The following is a 27906-nucleotide window of genomic DNA, read 5'->3' as shown; positions in this document are numbered from 1 at the left end:
ACACGGCGGCAACCGCGATCTTGCGCGAACCCGTGTAGACCAGTAAGCCAAGACATTCGGGATCAAGACATACAAGTGCAAGAAGCATCAACATGACTAATGCTCCTGAAACCTTCATGGTTCACTAAAAACCGGTTCCCCAGTACAAACGCATTGGCAATAATGTAGTGGTATTTCTTCAAGAAGCAAATTTTTAAAACAGTCGCCCGCGTTCTCTGCATGCCTCCATGTTCCAATAACTTGTCACAGCATCCACCCCATATATCGTTTTCCGAGGGTGAATCTTACACTTCCCGTCACAGGCGATAGAGTACAGGCCGACAGGACAAGTGTGGATCGCAATTTTCTCATCCATTCATAGCGTGACTGGTACATCATTATCGCCAGGTCACTATGATTTATATCACGACTTTGCCAGTGCCTCTTCTGGTGTCCGGCTTCCGACGCGCTCGGTCCGAGAAAGCCTTGCTGATGGTGCTTGGTAAGCAAGGCATCATGACCAGCAGACAACATTGATGGTTCAATGTTGCGCAAATAATGCGCGTTTGGACACAGCAAAAGCTCCCGCGTTTACATGAGCAGCATCACAACCCCACAGAAAATGACTGCGTTCATGTTCTCATACAGCGGTAGTCCACGATAACTAGCCCACTACGCAAAGTTCACCATTTCAAGGTACATAGTTCATTAATACATTCGCATCTGACACAACCCACAATCGTGACACACAAAAAACCGCACAGGTAACAAAATGATAAGGTACAAATGTTATTTGATTGCTGCCCGGAGGATTTCGACGAAAAAAGGTTTCATATTACTTTCTTTGTGGCCGTTGAGAAACCTTGACAATGCATAGGAATCCCGGGTTCGTTCCGAGTGCAAAGTTGACAGCGGCGCATGTTTTCAGTTTTCCATTATGCTAGTCCTTTCACCGCGCCGCGATGCGCAAGGCTGCAGGACGAGCTTTAAAATCAGCGGAGCAAAACAGATCAGCTGGATAATCAGCTCTGCAATCACAGCAGGCAATACATTACGGACAAATTAGTGTCGCTAATCAAAAAGGGTAAACAACGCACGGAAAACATTGCTCATGTGTTCGCTTGCGCGCCAACATCCAGGCGTGCATCTCCCAGTCCACGATGCTGAACATGGTGACGCCACGCCAGCAATATGCTCGGGTATGGCTGGCGGACCGTCCACTCAAGCACTTCTCGCGACCTCCCCCGTAGACCGCCGTCAGAATGCCCGCGTGCCACCCGCCGTCCGCACCGCCTGCGCGTGAGGGTGCGCTAGTCCTTCTTGCCAACCTTCTCGGCCTCGCTGAACGCCCGGGTCACGTACAGGCCGAGCACGGCGTGAATCACGATCACAGTCACCACGGCGGCGTACAGCGTGCTCGTGGACGTGTCCAGGCCGAGCATAGCTTCGAAGAGAACGGTCCGCGACGCGAAGAACGCCGCCACTGGCACAAACAGGATCAGGAAGACGTAGAAGAATGCGGTGCGAAAAATTGCACCTTCTGACATTGTCCCCTCTTGCTTGTGATCCATGATGGCTGGCTTGACCTGAAACAGTAGAGCAAACTGGAAAGTGAAATATAACAGGGCAGGGTGGCGTCGCCAGGGGGCAACGGGCGGCCGCTCGGGCCCCTGCCACCCGACAAAGAGGGAGAGATAAACAGACATGCTTCCCTTTGTATTTCAGGAGGCTAACAAACCCACTGGGAGGCTTCATATGACTGAGGAAGACTGTTCTATATCAAAAGGAACAGCCTCAAGGCATGCATGGGACTGAATCAGTCATAAAGAAGGCCCAAATGACCAAAAAGGCCTTACTGGTTGACTGGAGACCCCACGTGATCTAAATGCCCCATCAGATGCATAGCGGGTTGCACCAACAAAGGCAGCATAGCCAGCACAAAAGGGGAGCAATTAGGAAAACTGGAAGCTGCAGCAGGCCAATATGTGTCATCCAATTATTTACACCCAAAATGTCCTAAAACAGTGCACATAATTTGATTGGAAATTATAGGTAAGGTTGGGATAGGAGGTCTCCCGACTTGATTGAGAGCACCCTCGCTCTGCTTCACCCTGATGAATAAGATGGTGGTACCATCTCTTCAATAGGGTGTGAGTTAACTGCTTCCTATGAATGAGGCATAAAACAATCTGTGGTAACATATTCTTGAGGCTGCTTAGTCACATGAATGCTCATTGTCACTGACAGCTGGCCTCTTCATGGAGAAAAATGATCAACACAAAATGCACTGAACTTCATGTTTATGAAATATCCTGCACCCACACAGACCCAGCTCATGCTGACATTTGGAACAGGAGCCAACAAATTGGGAAAAAACTACTGGAGACAAGAACAGCCCCATTTCATGAATGAAAATCACAGTTGTAACTGTTAAACACAGTCAGCAGGCAGTGACACATGCTACCAGTAAGCTCTATGATTGACCCATGGAAGACCTAGGGCAAGCTAGCTTGACAAGTTCACAGAATGACACATTTGTGTAAAAAGCGCACCTTCCTGCAGGGCTCATCCTGTAATGTATGCCAACATATTGGCACATCCTTTTTCAATATGTGGCCATCAAAAACTAACATGGCATTTTATATTGTTAGTTGCAATAATCATCAAATGCAGCATATCTAAGCATAAATATCTGCTATAATAAAAAACATTCTGTGTCAAACACTTCCATATCTAATTGTATATTCATGCTAGTGATGGTGTTTGCCATGAGCCTTAGTGAGACAAATTACAAAATCACCATTGAAATGCAGCTCTTGTAGTTCCAACCACATTGTTCTGATATGTAGGAGAGCAAGGCAGACTTCAATGGAATTAACACGTACAATACATCATGTAAATTGTGGGTAATGAATGCCACATACGATCAAATATCAGAACGATGCTATTTTGGCATGATGTGGGTTTCCTAATGTGATAATAATGCTTTACGCATAAATATAATGTGTTATATTACAAAGATGTAATGTTGATGCTTTACGCAACTATAAGTTGGTTCCAACCCCACAAACCATAATTTTATGGGAGTATATCTGTTGGGAGAGGGAAAAAGAAAAAGGACAGCAACAGCTTATCTTCCAGTGTTACTGTAAACTTGAAGGGCAGACCTGGAGATAGCTTTCAAGCTGTGAACTGCCTCAGGTAAGTGATTTTATTCATCAACATACAACTAACTTGAAAAACTCTTTGACTGAGAAACTGAGTCTTCACAAATTAGAACTTTCCAGCACTTAACAAGCCCACATACACTGAAAACAAATCTGAGTTCCCGAGTTTTCACTGATACCCAGTCTGCATGTCCCTGCACCGGTTTTCTTCAAGTACTTCACCTTTTTTAGAAGAAGAAATATCTCCACCGCGAGCGTTTTACGCGCAGTGCGGCACGGGCTCAACCAGCTCGCGTTAGCAGGATTGCCCGACTTTGAAATCATACAATCCAAACGACATCTTTAGCACCAAAAGTAATGAGCAGGCAATTAACATTATTCACTACGGCGTTTCGACCACTGCTACTCACAATGCTCGCATGATTGCCTATCATCTTCAAGAAATAACCGTCTGATAATATAATAATTTCGGCTACAAACAGGTCATACGATTTTTAACACGCGGACAACCGACGATTTATAGCATGTACTAAAAGGGCAACATAAGCACCAAATTACGTACATTCGAGCAGTCAAGAAAAGTATCCCAGTTCTTCACATTCGTGTCTCGAATTGATATTTCCAAACAGACAGCACAGAGAAAAACCCAACAATGTCGGCGGAACTGAAGCATTTCCAGCAGTCTTAAAAAACGGACCAAGCCACGGGAACCAAACACCGAAGCCAAGCCAACGTTTTCGGTGCGGTACATTGACGTCTATTTGCGCAGTGCATCTCATACACGAGTCCGGATAATGTGATTCACACTGATTAGGACCAAACACATCGTGACGACATTGTCGCTTAAACTACAACACTTGGATTCAATTAATATGACTACTCCGTTTGCCGTGACATGCTGCCATCATGTCGTGCAGAGGGACTGTCGTAGTACCCTCTTAAAGTAGTGCACCTCCTGTACAATTCCAACGAGCAAGGCTTGAAATCGCTCTGACATCTAGAGACATACTCTGCCGAGAAAATATGCCAACAGCCACCCTAAGGAAACGGATCAAGCCTCGGAAGACGAAGACTGAAGCAAGGCCAGCGTTTTCGGTACGGTACATATACGTCTGTTAGCGTAGTGCACCTCACACACGAGTCCGGATAATGCAATTCACACCTTTAGAACTGAACACGTCGTGCTGACAATGTCGATGGAACTGCAAGACTTCGGTCCGATGAATAAGACTCATGCATTGCCGTGAGATGCTGCAATCATGTCGTGCAGAGGGACTGTCGTAGCACCCTCTTAAAGTAGTGCACCTCTTGCACAATTCCAACGAGCAAGGCTTGAAATCGCTCTGACATCAAGAGACATACTCTGCCGAGATATTATGCCAACAGCCACCCTAAGGAAACGGATCACGCCCCGGGAAAGAAGACTGAAGCAAGGCCAGCGTTTCGGTACGGTACATATACGTCTATTAGCGTAGTGCACCTTACACACGAGTCCGGACCATGCGGTTCACACTTATTAGGACTAAACACATCTTGCTGACGATGTCGGTGGATATGCCAGACCACGGTCCGATGAATAAGACTCATGCATTGCCGTCAGATGTTGCCATCATTGGCGGGCGGACTGCAGTAGCACCCTCTTCAAGTAGTACACCTCTTGTATAATTCCAATTGGCGAGGCCTAGAAACCACTCTGACATCCAAAGACGTTCTCCGCCGAGATAATATGCCAACAGCCACGCTAAGCAAACGGACCAAGCCCCGGAAAACGAAGACTGAAGCAAGGCCAGCGTTTTCGGTACGGTACATATACGTCTATTAGCGTAGTGCACCTCACACACGAGTCCGGATCATGCGATTCACACTTATTAGGACCAAACACATCTTGCTGACGATGGTATAATTTACGCTGCGCTTATAAATACATATGTACCGTACCGAAAACGTTGGCCTCGCTTCGGTCTTCGGTTTCCGGGGCTTGGTCCGTTCCCTTAGAATTGCTGTTGAGACGTTTTTTCGATACAGTGTGTCTTTGGATGACAAAGCGGTTTTTAGGTCTCGCCAACGAATTATGCAAGAGGCGCACTACTTTAAGAAGATGCTACTACAGTCTGTCCGCACATGATGGTGACATCCCACGACAGTGCATGAGTCTTATTCATTGAATCAAACCATTGCAGCTCAACCGACATTGTCGGCACAATGTGTTTATTTCTACTTAGTGTGAATCGCGTTGTAAGGGCTCTTGTTTCAGGTGCACCGCACGACTAAACGTATATGTACCGTACCTAAACCGTTGCCTTTGTTTCGGTCCTCGGTTCCCGGGGCTTGGCTTCGTTCCTCAGGGTTCGTGTCGGGATGTTATCTCAGCGGGGTGTGTCTTTGCCTTTCAGAGTGGTTTTTAGGTCTCGCCAATTGGAATTATACAAGAGGTGTACTACTTTAAGAGGGTGCTACTACAGCCTGTCCGCACATGATGGCAGCATCTCACGGCAATGCATCAGCCTTATTCATCGGACCGAAGTCTCGCAGTTCCACCGTTATTGTCAGCACGATGTGTTTAATTTTCATAAGTGTGAATCGCCTGATCCGGACTCGTGCATGAGGTGCACTGCGCTAATAGACGCATATGTGCCGTACCGAAAACGCTGGCCTAGCTTCAGTCTTCGGTTCCAAGGCTTGGTCCGTATCCTTAGGATTTTTATTGGCATATTATCTCGGTAGAGTATGTCTTTGGATGTCAGAGCGGTTTTTAGGTCCCGCCAATTGGAATTATACCAGAGGTGTACTACTTGAAGAGGGTGCTACTGCAGTCCGCCCGCCAATGATGGCAACATCTGACGGCAATGCATGAGTCTTATTCATCGGACCGTGGTCTGGCATATCCACCGACATCGTCAGCAAGATGTGTTTGGTCCTAATAAGTGTGAACCGCATGATCCGGACTCGTGTGTAAGGTGCACTACGCTAATAGACGTATATGTACCGTACCGAAACGCTGGCCTTGCTTCAGTCTTCTTTCCCGGGGCGTGATCCGTTTCCTTAGGGTGGCTGTTGGCATAATATCTCGGCAGAGTATGTCTCTGGATGTCAGAGCGATTTCAAGCCTTGCTCGTTGGAATTGTACAAGAGGTGCACTACTTTAAGAGGGTGCTACGACAGTCCCTCTGCACGACATGATTGTAGCATCTCACGGCAATGCATGAGTCTTATTCATCGGACCGAAGTCTTGCAGTTCCATCGACATTGTCAGCACGACGTGTTCAGTTCTAAAGGCGTGAATTGCATTATCCGGACTCGTGTGTGAGGTGCACTACGCTAACAGACGTATATGTACCGTACCGAAAACGCTGGCCTTGCTTCAGTCTTCGTTTTCCGAGGCTTGATCCGTTTCCTTAGGGTGGCTGTTGGCATATTATCTCGGCAGAGTATGTCTCTAGATGTCAGAGCGATTTCAAGCCTTGCTCGTTGGAATTGTACAAGAGGTGCACTACTTTAAGAGGGTACTACGACAGTCCCTCTGCACGACATGATGGCAGCATGTCACGGCAAACGGAGTAGTCATATTAATTGAATCCAAGTGTTGTAGTTTAAGCGACAATGTCGTCACGATGTGTTTGGTCCTAATCAGTGTGAATCACATTATCCGGACTCGTGTATGAGATGCACTGCGCTAATAGACGTCAATGTACCGCACCGAAAACGTTGGCTTGGCTTCGGTGTTTGGTTCCCGTGGCTTGGTCCGTTTTTTAAGACTGCTGGAAATGCTTCAGTTCCGCCGACATTGTTGGGTTTTTCTCTGTGCTGTCTGTTTGGAAATATCAATTCGAGACACGAATGTGAAGAACTGGGATACTTTTCTTAATTGCTCGAATGTACGTAATTTGGTGCTTATGTTGCCCTTTTAGTACATGCTATAAATCGTCGGCTGCGTGTTAAAAATCGTATGACCTGTTTGAGGCCGAAATTATTATATTATCAGATGGTTATTTCTTGAAGATGATAGGCAATCATGCGAGCGTTGTGAGTAGCAGTGGTCGAAACGCCGTAGTGAATAATGTTAATTGCCTGCTCTTTATTTTTGGTGCTAAAGATGTCGTTTGGATTGTATGATTTCAAAGTCGGGCAATCCTGCTAACGCGAGCTGGTTGAGCCCGTGCCGCACTGCGCGTAAAACGCTCGCGGTGGAGATATTTCTTCTTCTAAAAAAGGTGAAGTACTTGAAGAATACCCCTGCACCTTCTCAGCCATGATCATTATCAGCACATCCCTCTTTTTGAATCCGTCGGAGGGATATTCCTTGACTGGTTCAGAAAGGCAAATGTTCTGATAATAGCCAGCGTACCAGACACAAGAGCGGCATCCGGTAACTAGTCAAATGCGTATGAGCAGAAGCTATATCACGGACTGCGTGGACTGTTGGGCATAAATACTTCCAGTAAGTCTTTTTACCTGTCCGTACCAAGTGGTTCCAACTGACGACAACCGGCTCCCCTCATAATCAAGGCAGCTCGACTCAAATATTATTATAATGGATCAAGGTCTTATAGCGGTAAAACCGCACGGTGATTCTGGACTCATATTCGCCAAACGTTAGCGTGACGTCACTGGTACCAAAACTGTTTTAAAGATTTAATCTGAGTCCTTTGAATGGATCAATTCCTGGGATGTGGTCTCACTTTAATCATTACTTGCTGTGCGAGCCCTGACCTCCACTATCTGGTCGTGCAATTCCAAGCAGCGGCAGAATTTAGTGGCGGAAGTTTAACGTGCCACAATGCTCGCCAGGGTCCATCCTGCCCTCTGACGTGAACTGATCTTAAGCGCGACAGCTGGTGCCGGCCACAGGCAACACCCGTCAAGAGCAGTTAGCGAGCGCCTAAAGCGACTCGAACCCAGCCCGCCACAGGTGGTGGGTGGGTCGGAAGGCAGACGCTCCAACCAGTTTAGCAGCCGGGACAGACGCGCTCGGACTTCAAAGCGCGGGGGGCCGCTAGGCGCCGGACGTAATGCTGAGGAACAGCAGGAACATTGAGATATTCGCACCGAAGAAGAAGAAAATTCGTCAGCGTCATGCGCATATAACCGATGGCCCGTTGACGTATAATTTTGAAGCGAGCATGCTTTACAAACCTGAGCACTTAATCATCAAAATGCAATCGCCTGCAAAGTGAAAACTTACATACGAGGCATACTCTCCATAGGGCGACAGGGACATCGGACTGCCTTCGTACCTATAAGAAACAATCTGTAAGTGGCAGATCCAAATGACTAGCGAGCCGATTTCGTAAATTTTAGGGACAAGTATGGTGACGTACCTACGATGTAGCTTGGCCCTTTTCCAGCTAAAATGAGCAGGCAGTAAACCTTCGAAAAAAATCAACCAGACATTAAGCGACGAGTATTCTGTATCTGGTAACCTTAAGTAGCAAGCCATTACAATGCACCTTGATCTTACAAGGCCTCGCACCCCGTGGTCGTACCGCCGCTGGTACGACCACGGGTTGGTGACGAGCGCGGCGAGTCTGTTGTCTGCGGCAGTTAATTTTTTTTCGCTAGAAGCGCCAGATGCGCTGTGATCGGTCCGTGTCTATCTACATTCCGTCGTGCTCGGTCTGTACCTATCTAAGTAGCCGGCGGTGCTCGAACGTCAAAGTTGTGCGCAAGGAGAACTATGAACAGCCAGACGGGGGTACAGAGCCACGATATTCAGTCATCCGATGTAAGTTTTTTTTTAGTCAGAACGACTTTAACTGTACAGCTGGTAAACCCCTTTGTGTTTCATACGAGTGGCGGTGTGCTCCAATCACTGCATTTAATCCACCCCTGAGCAAAGCTTTTTGGGCAGCACGTCCAAACAAAGGGGCAACATGGAAAAATAAATAGACAGCACCTCCAAACAAGCAAACAAACAATGGGCAACACGCGCGTCTGTGAGAACCTGGTTCATGACTGGCTGTGTTCTGGTGTTGGTCGCCACTTGGTCGGTCTTCCGCGCAAACATGCGTGCCTCGTAACAAAAGATCGGCTTTCCTGGCTCCCCGCTGATCAATCTATAACTCCCCGTAACACTTTGCCACCTAGCCTGGTAAAAAGCGAATTAACGACCGTTGTTCAGCGTAGGGTGATAGCCGGCTCCCGCATATGCGCAAGGGCAACGAGAGTTCCGCAAATTTGGCGGTGAGGGAACGATTACTCAAGGCCAATGGAGGCAAATTCTAACTTTTTAAGAAAGCTAGGAACTTATCCCCCTCCAAAGCACCCGTGTCCTCTGCATAAGCGCTCTCATTTCCCACGTTGATTAGATTTTGCCGGATTTGCTGAATATAAGTTCACAAAGCATATGCTCATGCTTGCCATTAATTCCACCTGACCGGCTCGCGATACCAGTAACGGCCTACGCGCCTTCCTGTAAACTTCTTACTTCTTAATGGTGAGAGGGAAGCCCGACATTCAGGCCGCATTTCTTCAAGAGACCACGCATGTGCGCTCCCGCTTTTGACACTGATTACATTTTAACTGTTAGGTATCTACAGTCGTAATTAGCGCAGGGGCGGATGCAGAGGGGGACGGAGCAACGGGTCCATGCCCCCCCCCCCTCCCCTCTTGTGCCCCGAGAGAGTCCATAGGCTCCGGAACGGCCCATCGTCGGCGGAACAGACGCAGTTTTTTTTTACACAAAACGTAACTAATTGGTCGTCTTTGGCCCTCTATACACCAAGAACAATCGCAAGCGAAAGTGAGGGACCCACGAGCAGACATAGACTGTTCTTCACGGATTGAGAGGGTGGTGATCGGGGAGGTTTTAAGGCTCATGACGCTGTCCAGAGACCCTACGCTGTTTCCGGGCACCCTATATATCCACTTGCAAGGTCAACGCGACCGGTAAGGAACCTTTACGTTCCCCCGAAGTTTTTGCATTTGCTCACAGGGTCCTGCGCTGTTGCTGAGGCATTTCATGCTAGCGAGCTGGGGCACTTTTGTCAATATTCTTCCGCTGATTTTTCCATGCGCCCGAAAGGTTTTCCACCCTAGCCTTGGTTGTACGTGGTATACGCTCGTCACTGGTGAGCAAAAGTAAAATGAGTTTTACCTGGCCACCTTGTAAACAACACGTTCACATAGACACAGTCTGTTTATTTCGCCTTCATAGGGCTTCTTCGCTAACCTGATGTACTATTAAACCGACAGCTTGCACACAATCGGGATACATCGCTCAGCGCTCCGCGTGTGCATTCGAACAGAAAAGAAGGGATACTTTAGCACGTCTACATTTCCACGACTGGGGATTAGGAGATAACACATCGTCTTGCCCATTCGTGATGCCAGGACCGCTTTCTTAGTGGCCACGGAGCACTCTAAACTGCAAGGCGGTATCATTGGGGCGGTCATGAATCTGCGTTAAAATCAGTCCACGGCTTTCGATTGGATGCATTTCTGGGACGAGCGCCTACGCTAAGCAGTGCTTGTTTGTTGAACCCTGACCCGATCGTGAAATCCCAGGTTAAGGTCAGAACTCTGAGGCGAAGGCTTGCCTTACCATGCCAGGCTCGGCATGGGCCAGCTCACGGTCTGGCATCACCTCACTGTTGGCGTCGCCGCTACCACCGGCCGCACGCTGTCCCAGTCGGGGTCACATAGCGGGCACCTCAAGCTGCTCGAACTCAACTGGCCGCAGGTGTGCGAGAAGGAAGGCGACCGCTCTAACCAGCTGAGCTTTCGAGATGGATTAAAGTACATTGCGGGACGAGACAGTCTATAGCTGGTGATGTGCCTTCTAGCTGGTTGTACCACAAAAAGGGCAGAGGGCAATAGACTTTTTGTGAAGTGTGTTCCAGAGTAAAACAATGGGGTGATGATGATCCCAGTCCCCGTCCCCAGTCTGCAATGAAAAATACGTGCCGTCTCCTAAGGCTGCCATAGAAGAATGCCTTCGGCGCCCTGAGGAGGCCTCATGACTTTCCGCCCAGAGGGAGCACGTGCCTCCAGTGCTCCCCCGCCCTCCAGATCCGCCCCTGCATGATTATTATGCTTCTTAAAGTAAATGTTTGATTATATTGTCTGCCGTCAATAAGGTGGGCTAAGTTTATTATGAAAAATGGCGGGGTGGGAGGTTCGGTCGTTGGGACCTCTGCCCGCCCCCATGCCCCAATTATTTACAGTGGTTGACATCCCAAACGGTAGGCACTGGCAGGAGACCCCAGTGATCGGCCACTAACAACCCTTAGATAACATGGGTCTTTTTCATGATAGAAGAGTATATTCTCATTATGTATTATTGATTATGTATGATAGGAAAGCCCTTACTACAACGTAGTCGCCTGCGTGCACAATCGCTCAGTGATTGCAATCATGTGTCGTTTTCGTCAGAGCTGTCCAGTAATTCAACAAACCTTGGACGCTCCTCCCCCCCCCCCCGGCCCAGATCACCCGATGTGTTTATCCCTAACTAAACATTTTTACTGAGAATTCTTGCCGCGATGGCACTCCTGCACCGCTCAGGAGCAAAGATGGCGCCACTAACGGCGGCCGATAGATGGTGCTGCGACGTCATGCATTGTTTCCTGTCACTCTGTGCGCTTTGAAGGGTCCTCACGAGCTTTCATCAAGAAAGGCAGCTGCGCTGGATCTAAATATTTTATTGCGTTTTGTCGACTTCACCCCCATATATGGTCCACAAAGGGAACTACGCGACGAATCCAGCACTGCATTTTGTCGAGAAAACCAACAAGAACCAGGAGTCAGGCTGACAACAAGGCAGGAGATCCAGCAAGAACCAGCATCCGGATCTGAATATGCAACGGGATCCAGCGAGACCAAGACCAAGATTCAACCTAGGATTTTGCCGTGGAATAAGAGCCATCCTGGTATAAGGCTAAAAGTCGATTAAGAACCCAGATCGGGCCTGGAAGTATGCTGACGAAGTAACAATAACCAAGATCCAGCACAAAGTCAAGGGAAACTGGGAAGAACCTAGATCTTACCTGCAATTACGACCAGAAACCAGTGGTTATTACTCAGTACACTTATGTTGTGCATATTGTACTTGTAAAAAATGATTGTGAATGTGCAAGGTATCCCTTATTTCGAAAGAAATGCATTGAATAGAAGATACCCCTCAAGTAATAACACGAGCTAATTTTTTACAAATTAACCAGTGAGAGGTGGAGACTGGGACGTAGTGTTTTCTGAATGAACTTTTCAAGCCAAGCCAAGCCATGGCACGAAATTTTATTTTGCAAACGAATCAGGCGAACCGTGTACCGGGACACGGTGTTTGTGAAAGGACTAGTGGGAACCAGAAACCATGGGCTGGCGTTGTGTGGAAGCCGATGGCAGCCATGCGCTAGGTTAGGGTGTTTGTGAGGGAATAAGCGTGGGCCTGAAACACTTGTCTTTATTTGCGACGAAACCAGTAGGGAGCGGGAACCAAGGTGGGATGTTGGCAAAACAACCAATGGGATTCGTGAATCAGAGGTGGGGAATGTGGACAAACCAGCCCGAACCAAGAATTCTCAAGGTCATGGGTCAGCACTAGCGGGACCCCCATAGCCGATCGGCCACCTTACGGCCTTAGGGCGCGTTGCGTAGTGTCAAGTCGGTAAGTCTCGAATGTTGGCTTCCATCCATGAGCGTTTGCGGGGTGCCGGCGTGGGTGGGCCCGGGTAAGACGGTCCAGAGACCCGTTCCCGAGTGAAAAATGTTGCCAGATGCTCCGCCCCTTCAAGTGGCAGCCCATGACGTCACAGAGCTAGGTCATCTGGGTCATGGAAAACGCTTCCAGTAGCTCCAAAAGTGGTGGCTGGTAAAATCAGCCGTTTTCCACCAAACAAATTTGAGGCGCAACAGAGACGATATTCACGAGTCTAGAAAGTCAAATACAAATGCTTAAGATGCATCCTTCACAACAGCCGCCAATGCGACAAAGACGCAAGTAAACGAGAATGTCAGAGGCAGAGGAAGGCAGATCATCGCCTTCGACGTAGTAAGATGTTGCATTAATGACTCAGCATTGCGCGGAAGTAACGAAATAACATCGAGCCCGCCGAAAACACGAAGTTCCACCGGCACTGGCAATGAAACACCTTATGCCAACTAAGATCGCACATGCATATTGAGGTTGTCCATATGTTTTGCAACGCAGGGAAGGCCGTTTGGTTGTAATCAGGGATGCAGCCAGGGGGGGGGGGGGGGGGGCGGCAAGACTCTCGACAGCAAGTATAGAATAGGCGCGATACGTTCTCACCGAGGTCAGGACCCCATTTTCCAGAGAATCCTGGCTGCAACCTGGTCTTGATGAGGCGCAACCGAAGCGTGAGTGGTGCCTGGATGGGCTGCGTAAAGTAGCACTGATCGTGGCTGATCCGTTTAGACCACGTGAAAACAAGTAGCAGCCGTGAAAGACGTGTTAAACGCTTTTATCTGAACTAAGGCGAACATAAAACTTGACAGACAACATCACAGGTCCCTGCACTATTTATGTTTTGGCCAATACCCAAGCCTAAGCCAACACATGCAATAACAGCACAACGCAGAGGCATCGCCAATGTTGACCATGGCTACCCTAGGGACGTATGGGGCCTTCCGATACAAATTACCAACGACATACCTTAAAACGCCGAGCTTCAGATCAAGCATTTAGACACTTTTCGTCCCGTATCACCGATTTAACTGCTTGCGCGCCTACCTAAAATGTTTTCCATTACTGGCGAGTTGTGTTGGGTTTACATACATAACCGCTGAGCAGGATTTATGAGCCCTCGCAATTTTTATCCTGTCGTGACTACCAAGATTTCGTGCGAGATGCGCAACATGCATTCAAAGCTGAATTGAACACATTTAATGCTTCCTATTCAAAGAAAATGTTGATGACGCTGCACGTGAAATGGCTTATGGGTGATGCTGCAAAAATGATCTATAGGTGGCGCTGCAACAGGTAATATATAGGTGACGCCGCAAGCGATATTATAAATGAATTGCGCTACTCTTGTTATTGAAGGTGACGAGAAAATGGTTGCAGAGTTCGTGGCTGAATGCCAGGCACGTGCCGCTCGTTCTATCTGGTCTATTACGTCCTTCATTTGCAATAAACAAATCAATGAAATGTTGGCCTGTTTGAATCGTATCGGCTGAATTAAAGGAAGCACGTGCTGCAAAGCTGGTGAGGTTGTATGTGTCATTGGGGCTTTACGACGCACTCAGCTGCTGAGGCTTCATGGCGTCGCCTGCCTCTCACCCTGGCAGGGAGGGTGGGCACCGCGGGGAATCGGGGAAAGCTGGTGAGGTTAAGAATCCGCCAAGGGAATCGGACCGGAAGTCCCCAGTCAGACCGTGTGACCCTAAATCGAACCCTAAGCGGATTTCCCTGCAAATCCGTTTCGTTGTTACCCTCGCACGCAGGTGAGATGAACGGTGTTCTAAAACAAGCATGAAGCAAAGTGTTCCTTCGATTTGGCATGTTTGAGGCCTGGCTCGGAGCACGTGTGCACGAAGAAGTCACATGTTGTGACACGTGGCATGAAGGTAAGTTCGACATATGGACACAGAGACGAACGATTTCCATTTGGACATATGACGTCAGGTTATGCAGCATATCTACGTTCCAAAGCATTCAATGCATACATAAAACGTTCCGATAAACATATTGTCCTGACATACTTCTTCTGTTGCAGGACTCAAAATGTGACTGAGGCAATGGAGCGCTCGCCGACGTGACGGGCCTGGCTCAGCCAAATCGTCAAGGTCGCGTAAACTACATAACACATTACGCACACGACGTGGCTCCAGGATACAATGACGTAGATTTCAAATCGTATTTTCGTATCCCGCGCCGAATTTTGTTGAAGGCTGCAGAAAAAGCTGGCTCCTGATTATGACAATAATGGCCAGCGTGGAGGCAACCAGAAGCGTCCGTTGGAAGATGTCTTGTCTGCACTACTGTGCCTCGCTGAGCTGGTGTCTCACCGGTCGGTTGGCGACAAGTTTGGAACTTCAAAATTTCGGTTACACACGTTTGACAGCATTTTGTAAACGTGTTCCTGCCGCGCGCGGTGACGCCATCGCGTGGCCAGCAGGAGAGCGGCTAAATGAAACCATCGCGGGCTTTGCGACGTGCCCCAGTTCCCCGGGTGTTCTGGGGCCATCGACGGGTCCTTCACCTTCATCACTGCAGCCAGCAAGGAGATAGCGGCTGCTTACGATACGTGTAAACTTTGTCACGCAATGCATATGCTGGCTGTTTGTGATCACCGGGGCACATTCACCGATGTGTTCGCAGGGCTCCTAGGATGCGCCCACGATGTCTTGGATTTTCCGGAGAAGTCCCCTCTGCAACGACCTTAGGGAGCATCGGTGGGGGTCTCCCCATCCTCATCGAGGACAGGAGCTTCCCCATTTTTCCAGAGATCATCACCACTTACCGAGAAAATGATCACCTCAGCCCCAACGAGCACTAATTCAACACGGCCATACAAATAACGCGTGTCGAAATTGCGCATGGTTTTGGTGTGCCGAACAACAAACGATGGCGGCTAAAACACTTAGCAATAGAAAACATGAGCGATGTGACTGAGATGATCATTGCATCGTGCGTCATGAGCGCCGCGGCAGGGAGAGATATGGCGCTCGCAGAGCCCCACGAGGCAGTTAACATCATAAGCGTAGAGTTTCATTTGAAAAATACTTAAATAGAACAGAATCCCATTTATGGCATGCATGCATTCTTTAAAGCTCACTCGCTTTGTCATACCCAGGAGACAAAGCCATGACCATATTGAATACTTCTTCGGCGCACTGTGCATATGTTATTGTCACATTAAGTAGCATTCAATGCGATTGAGAGGACAGACCGCAGACTGATATGTACAGAACGGATTGCTCAAAATTTGGCATATGGCATTTAACATCAATAAAGATATTCAACTATAACAACTTTGCACTCCTGCCATGAACTTTCATGCTCTTCAATGCCACTAGCAATAAATAAGTGAAATCAACCACACATCCCTCTTACTTATAAATAAGGCACGCTAAAATACAAACGCTGGCTCAATCTGTCAACATCTATTTTAGGTAAGGACACCATGACGGACTGTTCACCATCATGGCCCCAAAACTCAAGCGTATCCATGTTGTTAATTACCTCTCAGTCTTGCAGCAGGTCAGTGAAGAAGCGGTATGGAAAGTATCCATACCATACCCATAATGCGATTTGCAAACAGCACAGCAATCATGTTTACAGATGACGAAACTGCAAATTTTTTCAAAGCATTTATCATTAACAATGATTAACTTATACCGATCCGCGCCAGCACAGGCTGGCCATTCAAAATAAATGGTGAGAACCATGAAACAAACGCGCTTACATTACAGACACACATTTACTGATTTCATACCGTAAAATTTAAGCAGAGCAGTAACCAACAATGCATGTAAGTGCATATTTGTGATTCAATCACTAAGTAGGCAATGATGGCAGACCCTCATCACCGTACCAATGCCCTACTGCGCCGCGACCAGGTATGCCGTGACCTGCAATTCCTGGCGACATATCACCTAGGGAATGCAAAGTTCTCTGGCTAATGCATTCTTCAACCAGCAATCGTCAATTACTCTACGGCAATACCGGAACTTCAAAATGGCAATTTTTTGCGTGCTCGAAGAAACCCTCTACATTTACCTCACCCCATCCGCAGATGCGTTATGGGCGTTGCTGTGCGTTGCAATGTGAATAACCGCGGGCTTCCGTACGCACTTCGTCTCTTGGTCAAGTTGGGAGTGGACTTGGGCCGCAACGTCGGAGGTGAGTCGGCAGCTACTTCATACATGAAATTGGTTTACTCACAGGACGGAATGAGTTTCCAGTTCCTTATGACGAGCGGGGCTCGGGGACGCATGGTTGCGAAAACCGTTGTGTCCGAGGCTGCATCTGAGTGCGTTCAGCGACAACCCCTTCCATGCCACGCGCGGAACCCATGTGCGTTATCCCTCCCTCGCCTCCCTCCCCCCCCCCCCCCCAATCAATTTTCCCTGCCTTACTATCGGGTCAGAATCGCTGCAGCATTCACCATAAACAGTTAATTAGCAAAACGTATGTATGTTTTTTCACGAAACTGGCTATTGCTCACTTTATTGAATCATTTTTATGGAGCTCCTCGCGGCTCATGATATAACTCACCGCTTTTGGGGAGCCTGTTTGCTAGTGACCTTTTCAAATGTTGTTATGGGTTGGGAGTTCTTATTCTGACAGTCTTCGACTTTCAATATGCCAGTGATGCAGGTGTTATCAAGCAACTTTAACGCAATCAAGGAGCTCTAACACAGCCAACCAGCTCTAATGTTATCAAGCAGCTCCAACGCTATCAAGCAAGTCTAAGAAGCATATTTTGCACGTTTCTACAAGCGTTTGGCTCGCTATTTTGCCACAGTTTCGAGAGGTGAGCTCATGGTCATTGGCTGTTTCTGGTTCCAGTCAGCCTCCAGCCATGGGACGCCAGCTTTACGGTGCTCATGGAGAGGCGTAATGAACTTCAGATCTTCGAAAAGCTCGCAAGGACTTTGTTGTCAGGTCTCCAACCATGACCGTAGACCTTCAGAGTCCACTGAACCTGACCGTGAAACAGGTTCAGGCAGACACTTTTCCAGCTGTCCATTGTAAACCGGTCAGACCACCTAATGGCAGCCTTCTCGGAATCGAACTTTGTGTGTGGTTTTGACTATCGGGGCCCTGTTCTCCTTCAGGCCGCTGCTCTGGACGTTGTTTACGTGTGGGGTCGACGTCCGCACCAAACTGTACACGAGCAGGTGCATAATCAAAGACAAGGCTAAAGGAGCTCTGCCTCCCCCACTAACCCAAGAGCGAGGGTGATAGAATAAATGTGATAACTGTCGCCACTGAGGAAAATCTTGGTTACGTGTCTGTACATCGAAGTGTATGAAATGAACTGACTAGCACAGACAACATAAACTGCTATGCGTGATGCATGAGTATACAGCCGCCGAGCCACGTTCTGACTTACTTCCAGGTTTGCTCTCCTAATTCTGGTTTGCTTTTCATAAACAGTGCCTTGGTTTCGGTGCGAATTCTTTCTTCTCTTGCCCTCCTTGTCTTGGTTTGCTAATTCTAAGACAATGAGGCTATGCACAAGCTGTTATTTTCTTGATCATCCGAGCCAGAAATAGCGCCACAGGCGATAACAACAATAATTAATACACGTTACGATTAACCCCGGCGATGCCTAATGCTATCAACGCAAAACCACATTATGTAACACGTTAAAAATAATGATGTTCATGATACATAGAGCACACGAAGCCAGAGAAAAGGCCTTCGCCACCCAAAAGTCTTGGATGTTTTCGTGATCAAAGGTAGCTACCCCCGACCAGGTTGGAATCCCAGGCCTAGCGATCTACACGCGTTGCTCGCCTCCATTAACTAGGGGTTAAAAATGACAGCAACTCCACTGATTCAGGAAATGGGGAGACGGGGGTCGGCATGACATTTTCGTAGAAGATCAATTGTATTATCATGGTGATACTCGGAATGAAAAATTTCGGCAGTTTGCTGGAAATCCATTACAAGGTGATTGAGGTGGATTGCATTACAATGAACACCCCAGCTTTGGAGCACATTTCAAAAAACATACTCTTTTGAGACCTCAGGACGTTAGTCTGATAATATCATTGGGTATTGCCAGTGCAGAACCGCCAAGACATAAAAAGGATATTAATTTTAATTATCTTCGAGTCTTAATCAGACTGTCAACGTTTTGTACCAGCAGAGTGCTTCTTTCCTGCAGTTGCCGCCATCGTGGTGACAACCGCCGTGGCGCCTCCACTGGTGCGAATAAAACAACATTTGTGATTGGCCCAGCGGGTGGCAAGGGCCTTTTACCGAGAAGTGCATTGGTTGAAATTTGGCGTCATTTTGGACCATGTGATACCTGATTCCCAAAGCCAAAGTGCACCTCAAAAACACACACCGTGGTAAAGGCCTTTCACTTAAGTCCAGACTGACTTCAAAAGTGGGATTAATTCAAAAATTGAAACTTATGGAGATAAAACTTTCGGGATGAAGTGCACTAACCATTAAGTTGGACATCCTAGCGCGTTTGGCACCACCAAGCTGTTACAGTCACAACAGACAGGCGCCGCTCACATGAGAGACAACGGGATGAATCAATCAAGCTCGGGGAATCGCCATTCCTGTTTCGATACATCGTCCCCTTAACACAGGAAACCGTTGATCGATGAAGCTATTTATCATAGTCTAGTGTTAGAGCACGTTGGAACAAAATCGAATGACCGACGACAACGTTATGTGTGGTGAATTTCACGGCGGGACCGTGATTTGTGATTTGTGGGATTTGTGATTTGTGGGATTTGCGGGATTTGTGATTTGTCCCTTGAGTTCAAGATTGAGACGGCCGGGCCGGCCAGTCGGGTCGGCCAGTAGGTCCAGCGGACGCAGGCCTCCTGAGTGTAGGCCTGGGGAACATGGGTTTCCTGGACGTAGGTCTCCTGACGCGCCACCGTCGGCGGGACCGGCGTGCGTCCATAACACTCCGTGACGTCACGCCAACTCGGGATCGCCAACCCGACGGTGGGCGCCTCGCCCGCCCGGGGGTCAGGGGCTGGGCCGGCCGGACCTCCGGCTGCCGCTGATTGGTTGACGGGCGGGCGGGCACTGCCGGGCAAGGGTTCACTCACCCAGGCGGCGTGCGTGACGGGCTGCGGTGGCGTCCCAGGACAAGATGAGGCATGGCAGGCGTTAAGCTATTGTGGCGTCCTTGACTCGCTCCCGTAATTCAGCAACGTGGGAGCGTGACGCCACGAGTGAATTGCTAAGTTCGTGGCGGTGTTGTCTCGGTCCTCAGCGTGGCGCTCAACGTCCAGGATCCTCTCTTTGAGTGGGAGCGACTCGAGAAAGAATCCACGACATGCATGAAACTTACAGCAGATGAGTGTTGTCTTGCGTTCCTACATCTTTTCCGTGGCCACATCCACGTACTTTTCTAACGCGCGATCGGGTGGGGAGCCACATTGATCCCCCGAGGGTTTTTTCCTGAATTGTTTCCGAGTGGGGCGGCGCAGCCAAGCCAAATGGCACGTGACTGTAGAAAATTGAAAAGTGGATCGTCAAGCTTTAAAATCCGGATGTACCTTGTAGGGTCGCCGACCTACGACAGGTCAAAGTCAGGCCATGGATTCTGCGAAGGCAATTTCTGGGGAACTGTTCGAACTGATGCAGCAACGGAATTAGACGACACCATACGTCTCTGAGATACCTTCTTAGGCAACGCAATAATTGGATGAACAAATTAAATGACTTAAGGTCAGTGTTTAAGGTCAGACCAATGTCAAAGTCAGTCTATTGTCCTTCTCTCGGACTTGCTGTGTGAGGTAGTTTCTGGTGCTCGTTCCGATTTCATTGAGAACAGGAACCACATCATATACCTTCTATCCGATTCTCAAAGGTCAGAATAGGTCATTAACTAAAATGTCCCAGGTCAACATTTTGTTTTCAGGAGCATACTGCCTAGCGTAATCTTTGTCGCTTATTCAATGCAAAACTCAAAAGCAGTCTTGTATGATTTTCGTTACCATGGCCTTCAAAAGGTTAAACAAGGTCACTGACCTGAACGGATTGTATAACTTTCAGCTTAGAACATGTGTCTAGATTCTGGGGTACTTTGGACATTGACCTTGGAGATTGCCGTTGTTTGACCTTATTGGACCCGAAGGACATGACCTAGAAACCTCAAACGTTGACCAAGCGAGTTCTGGTACAGGCCAATACACCTTGTAAATTTTGTGTATCTAGCTCTCCTAGTTCCTGAGATCTCAAGGGTTCAAAATGGCCCACCACCCGAGCGAAGGGCATCCAACCGGCCATCCGGCCGCGTGGTTATGTCTTTGTGATCTGAGTTACAGATGGACTGCGGACTGGCTTGCCGTCACAATCACGAACGCCCTGCTTCACGGCGGGCGTCACGGCAACGGAGGACTCCGAAGGATCGTATTTCTGAGCCCCACCAGGCGCATCGCTGGTGTCTCTGACGAGGCTCACCGTGATCCTGGTTGACCTTGAGCGTCCACTCAACTGGCGCTCCGATCCGTAGTGCTGCCTCTACCACCGTGCAGACTGCTCCATAGCTGACCGCTATTACCGTCAGACAGGACTCAGCCGCAGACCAGGTTTAGCGCTATCAATGAAGTAAGGGGAGTGGTCCACATTTGCATGAGGTTTTCATCTGAAATAACAAAAGAACGCCGAAAAAGGTTTTGAGCATCTTGAATGCCATTTGGCACATTTCATAGGCCTGCCCTTTTGTGACCTTAACCCTTCTGGTTTCTGAGCTGAACGCCCGCGATGGTGTGCAAATTCTTTAAGGGAGACTATTTCAGGGTCACACAGGTATTCATGGCGCCATAATAACGTCATTCAAACCCGGTCCTTCCATTGGCCATTTGGTGATCAAGACCAATAAAAATATAAGTGCCCAGTCTTTCATAGCTGGCTTTCTTTAGCGCAATTTTTATATACAACGACCGCCACTTGCCTCTCAATAAATGTTATAAAATGTACAATGACATAAACAAGCAATGACATATTGAGGAGCATATTTACAAAACAGAGAAATTATGTTCCTCTGTTTTTACGTTTGCAGATAATGAATAAAATGCTTGTTTTGACTATGACGTTTGAAGGTAATACTTTGTGCGCTGGAAGCATGCAGGAAGTTCTTTGGTCATCACGCATTGCCAGTGGTAGCCAATGTTGATGTAAATATTTATAAACTGGGCTAAATCCAACAACATGCGATTTTGATTTTAAGTAGCGTGATCTGTAGTCAGCTTTAAGTGGTGGTACGTTTGTGCATACGTGATGGCAACAACATGGCCTTAAAATGATTTGAGGCGTGACACCTGGAGTGTAATTTTTACAGCATGTTATTGTTCCAGCTGCACATCATCAGTTCCTCACCTGCACAGTTAAATAAAAAACAGACATCATTTTATTGGTTCCAACACGTCCAATTATTTAGCAAGCTCTTCGTCGCTTTCATGTTGTCAGCCCCTCGTTGGTACTTATCATGCGTTCACAGGGGTTCATGCCACAATGGCCCAACTGCAGCTGCTGAGCTTACACCATTGACACTGAATAACGTCTCACAATTGACATCTAATTGTTCAAGTCAAGCCAAATTAGGTAATACGCCACAGCGCTTGCTCGGATTAAGTACTGAATTCTTTCAGGATTTCTGCACTGATTGATGTCCGGCGTGCTTCGAGTCTTCGACCGCAGAACTCAAGGCTTTCTTGCTCATAGCGAGAGCAAATTTTACGCATTCGCGTCCTTTCTTTCATAAGGGGGATGCGTGTCATTTTTCCTGTTACTGTGATGTTACCGGATGCATTTGCTGTCAGTGAAGGGAAGAAACCCAGCATCAAAAGAGCGGCCTATGTTTAGGAAGCTATGAAAGTGGGAGCATAATTGAGCGCAAGCAAAAATCATGCTCCCTATGAAAGCATAATTTTGGTGTGGTCTTTGGCTGACTCGGATGCTCCATAAGTTATCTCACGTACTGGTTGTTTCCGCCCTGTTGACTGGTGCAATTTTTCGAAAAGGGTTGTGTTCCCAGCCGTTCAGCGCATTCAGCCATCGATGCCATGCATAATAAACATAAATATACTGAGCTATTATTGTTAGAAGCGTAAAATGGACTTTTCATTGCTGCTGATATTCGTTTGATGACAGTTTGTTCGATGATGTGTTTTTATGTAGCAAAGTGCTGAGAAGATTGTGACTCATCTCCATGAGTAAACCGTGTGGTCGTCTGAAAGACGTTGAACTTAACTTTGCTGGTTGCATCTATATGCAGCTTCAGTACAAGTGCAGCAGTGCAAAGCAATGTTCTCTGCGGCCAGAAATAGTGTGTTGTATATCTACAGTTACTTAAGACGGCATAACCCGTGTACACAGCCCCGCTCGATCTGTCGTCAGAACAATTGTCAGCTGGAATGCGTGACGTCATGCATACTCACGGAGCGTTCGACATGTAGGCAGACGGACAAGTTTTCAACTTTGTTTTCCAATTTTTCCTTTACATTTTAAACTTATTCACCCTGGCCACTTTGTTTAACCCGGTATATGGAAGTGTGGTACCTGCTTTGGTAACAGCATCCATCCTTCCCGTAAGTTGGGCGTTCTTTTCATTCCCATCTCATTGACATATTTTCGTTCCTTATTTGAGCCGTTCAGTCCATTTCTGTGAAAATAGTCTCGCTTTCGCTGCTTCTTATACCGCCATAAATGCCATCCATGCATTCAACTCCTGCTTGTTATGACAATGTCCATATTCGATACGCGAGGCGCTTTGTTTTTGTTCTCTTCGTCTTGCACTTACTCCAATACTATTAATGTACTGTGAAACGCAGCCCATTCCACACCACTCACTGACACTTGCCTTTCCATGGCTACCCGTGGGTCAGGCAATCCAAGTCCCTTCTTACGTTATGCCTTTCTTTCAAACCTTTCCATGTCAGTTCCTTCCTTCTTATGCTTCGTCGCATTCCCCCCAAATAAGTGACAAGTGCCTTTCAATCAACGCACTCGCAACATACTCGTGAGCGACCACATCAAACTCGCGCTTCTTTGTCAGAGAAATTCATGTCATCTGCTAGCGCTTTCTCTCAGTGCTGACAGGCTGACAAAAAGCCGGCGTCAGCGTCAGCCGGCGAGCGACGTCACAAGTCAGGTGATATTGGACACATGGCATACCATAGGGAGAATACAGGAGTGTATTGGTTCTGACAGACGTGCGACAGTTCGAACGCGGCATGCATCGTACCTAATTAATTGGATGTTTGACGATATATTTGTAACAAACTAAAAACAGGCACGTTGGTGCATCAAATTATGCGCCACCACCTCCACAAACATCATATAGAGGTAGTTACTCGCGTCGCACTCGTTCCTCTCCGCTTCTGACAGTAGGAGTCGTTGAACTTGGATGACCTCATATGACCTCGCATAATGTCCCGAGACCCATTGTGACCTCATCATGCATTTAAGTGATATCACATGTTTTCTGTGGAACATTCAAATTCTGTGCCCCAAGGTATCTCATAAAATTGCTCATTTTGAGCCTAGGATGTGTTTTGGGGTAGGCACGCACAGAGCTAAGTCATGATCAAGGCCATTGTCATACACAAACTCTTTCCTTTTGTCTACTATTTTTATCATACACATAGTACTCTTTTGCTCAGATACAAACACCGAAACGTCACAAAACACGCATAAAGCTGCGTTATTCGCGACAAATAGCAAAAGTTCACCAACGCACTGCAGGTACTAATGTTCTATTACCAATGGGTACTATATATGTATATATATATATATGAGTACTGTATCTCTTATATAGGGTATAAAGTACTGTATCTTGTAGCCTATATGGGCACCATATCCTCTGGTTGAATTAATAGAAGAAAAAAATTGTGCAATCGCAAATAAAGCACAAAAATTTACGTGCAGTCAACGTTTTTCGCAAGTTGACCTCTTTGAACCGACCTAGGCCACTGACATTCGCAGATCAAAACTTCCAGTTTGCACAAAGAATCCCAGGTTAATATATGGACGGGTACTAGTGATTGAGTGTTGCCGCGAGCGTTCGTGCTTGAAATATGCTCGAAGAACCTGAGGGGAAAGTCAACTTCCCCCAGCCGGACGCTGGTTAACAGTAGTTGTGTTTGTTTTTGTAAAAAAATATTATAACACGATGCCTCTGCGTTCAGCAATAACACCTTGACCAAAGCTGTTCAAGAAATATTACAATTCTACATCGCTTTGATACTGAATGTCACAAAAACCATTTGAACATTTGAATTTCGAACACAGAAAGGTGCCGCCAGGATCAACATTAAAAACATCTCAGCCTTGCAGAGGGACCCTTAAAGCAATCTAACAAATTTCTACATGTAAAAAGAACTTGGGCGTGGTACGAGCAAAAAGCATTTGTGAAATGATGAGCACTTTATAGACCGCTTGGAATGTTCCCAGTTTAAACCGACCGACCAGACCCCGAAAAGGATCCCATAAGGGTCTTTTTAAGGCCTCTGCGGGAAGAGCGCCGACATACCTGCAGAATGTCTATTCCATCTTGTTTTGCGTCCTGCAATTTTTATGTGATGATGTCTACACTGCAGTGAGCGCCATTAACTTCACACTCTGCGCTCTTTTAGTTCATGATTCCCTGATGCGGTTGCCATCCTTTTGCTGAGGAAAGTGCATAGACCTGTCTCTCTCCCTTCTGCGCAGCTTTGTCCACACGCTGTCGTCGGCAATCTGTTCGCTTCTGCAAAGACAACCCAGACAGCGTGACCAAACAGCGCAGGGTCTCGTCGATCTCGCGGATCGGAGTCCAGAGGCATCGCTGAGGACAGACGGCAGAGCTGAACTATCCGATTACACAAGACTGCCAAGCGTGCTTCGGGATCCGGGATGCGGAATGCAGGACGCGGCCTCTGCGGAGGCGGTGGCGCGCCCGACATTAGACGGGTGCAGAGCAGATCCGGGAGCAACTGCCGTCAACACCGCGCGAATTGCGACCAAGAGGCCCTGCCGAGTAAGGACGGCAGGTGCCAGCCGCGGTCTCAGGAAGGCCAAAAAGGAAGGCGCATAAAGTTCGCGCAGCATGGGCGTAAGCGCAGAAACAGACGGACAAGGAAGCGGGGCGGGGGCGGGGTAAAAGTCAGGAGGAGTGCAGAGTCTGTCCCAACTTCTGAAGAGTCCCAATCAGTTTCCGGTGGGTTTGGTGCTTCCATTCCACGCACGCCTGCAAGAACAGCCCCGCAGGCGTGCGTACAATTACACCAACGAACGGCTGTCGCACTGACTCTTTTTCGTGGTCACAAAGCAGAGGGCGGGGTCCCCTCGGCGGCGGCGGCCGCGGTAGTCGGCAGCGCGCCAGCGATCCACGGGCGGTTCCCGGACTTGCTGCGGGTGTGCGGCCGTCGACCGGGCGCGCCGCCGCCCCGCCCCTCGCCGGCTGGCGAGCCTCTCAGGCCGGCCACGCCTTCCGCTGGCGCATCCGCCGGCGCCGTAACCTTGAACGGGCCGCCTAGGGCGCGCTGCGGAGCGTGGCAGCCGCAGCAGGTCATCGACAGGAGGACTGGGCCCGCTCACCAGCCGGCGCCGTCGGCGTCGCCGCGGGCGAGGGTGGGGCGCGCTCGGCCAGCCTGCGGGTCTGCGGAGCTGCGTGCAACACCACCCACAAACGGCTGCAAGCTATGGAGACGGCCTCGAGGATCAGTTGTGGTTTGCTTTTGGTCCGGTTGTTTGCATGTCGTAACACGGAGTTGGCTTGATTGCCGTCCGACCTCTACATCGCACGGTCTTCGCTGGTAATAGCAACAGTTAATGACTTGCGTTATAAGTTTGCCAGGCAGGACGAACGCACATGTGATTTACTTTACTTTCCCGCAACGCTTCATCACAGCTGTTATGCTACGTAGGTTGGATGGCGCTGCTAGTTCAGGGAAGCTGTACGTTTAAATGATAAAACAAGGACTTTCAGATGGAATTTACTTATACACACTCGTAGTTTTCGACATCAGGGTTGTCTAATTTGGACTGCAAGCCAGTTCTCTAACCCGTATTATCAGAAGACAAAATTGCTCGTTCCAAATGACTATTTTCGCTGGCACGTTCTAAATAATTCCTTGTTCATCACTATCTGAAACAAGTTTTTCGGCAATATTCGCAAGAAGTTTCACTAGTTTGGGCAGAACTGTTTGTTTCCTATACTTTATGTCTTACTTGTCTGCGCCGTGAATTGCACGACATTATAACACCACCTTATTAGGAAGACTTCAATACAGCGGACGCCCGGCATCTTGGACCTCAGCGTGTGGCTCAACGTCGGCTGCCGTCTGCAGCGTCGAAAGTCTTGCCTCCAGGCCATAGGTGCCTTTGTTGAGTTGTCAAAGTTCATCGGACTAGCTGCTGACAGACTCATGATCGTCGACGTACTTTAAATGAAATTGTGATGTGCATGCGTTTTGGCAGTGTTTTACGCTTTTAACTTAGCGAAATGCGGTACTTACTGCATGTTTTGTGCAGCAAAATTCCACGTTCGCCGAGGTTGCGTTTGTAAATATTTGAAGCTCTTCTCTCGCGTGCATGTCGGAGACATGTTGCTGAAAAATCACATTTTGAAAAGTTACCAAAGTTACAAAGCGACATATTGCATGTCACACCTCTCAATGTCCACTACAGACCACCTTAGAGTGATCTAAGAGCTATGTGGAGTCAATGTGCAAAACGTCGTTTTGCACTCAGATGCACTCAGGGATGTAACTCAGACCCCCCAGATCAACGGCAAATTCATGTTGCCACGCTATGCCACGCTAGAGACAACGCGGCCTTTCACCTACAAGTTTCAATTAACGTCAATGTCTTCACTGGTAGTTTTATTTACCACTGACAGGTCGAGATAAAACCGAGCTAATGGCTTTGGGAGTCCTGTGCCCTCCACATAAAAAGTTACATGGTCCGACCCCTCCGTAAAGTCTGAAATGCCCTTGGATTCGACGTTTTTTGCACCACACGGGGACGCCACAACAGAAATGATCGCCGCTGACGCCCGGGCGAGCCCACATGGAAATGGGCCCTACTGGGACGGTAGACGGGGGGGGGGGGGGAGGGGGAGGGACAGGATTCTATGGAGGCTTGTAAGGGACCGGAGGCCCGTCTGGACCG

The 27906-nt window shown here is 48.1% G+C and overlaps 1 protein-coding gene across 1 annotated transcript; it reads right to left on the bottom strand.

The window, feature by feature from the left end:
- Window positions 1–158: 158 nt before the first annotated feature.
- Window positions 159–7623, bottom strand: LOC119105936 (vacuolar ATPase assembly integral membrane protein vma21). The gene is made up of 2 exons (XM_037229506.1): window positions 7609–7623; window positions 159–1565 (listed from the first exon to the last, which is right to left on the bottom strand). The coding sequence occupies exon 2, from the start codon at window positions 1548–1550 to the stop codon at window positions 1290–1292; it is 261 nt and encodes an 86-aa protein (XP_037085401.1). The 5' UTR covers window positions 1551–1565; window positions 7609–7623; the 3' UTR covers window positions 159–1289.
- Window positions 7624–27906: the final 20283 nt, after the last annotated feature.

This window comes from Pollicipes pollicipes, unplaced genomic scaffold, assembly GCF_011947565.3.
Source record: "Pollicipes pollicipes isolate AB1234 unplaced genomic scaffold, Ppol_2.1 Scaffold_6138;HRSCAF=7277_pilon_pilon_pilon, whole genome shotgun sequence".
In the NCBI taxonomy this organism is placed as follows: Eukaryota; Metazoa; Arthropoda; class Thecostraca; order Pollicipedomorpha; family Pollicipedidae; genus Pollicipes; species Pollicipes pollicipes.
The sequence above is the reverse complement of the archived record's forward strand: the minus strand, read 5'-3'. Positions and strand labels throughout refer to the sequence as shown.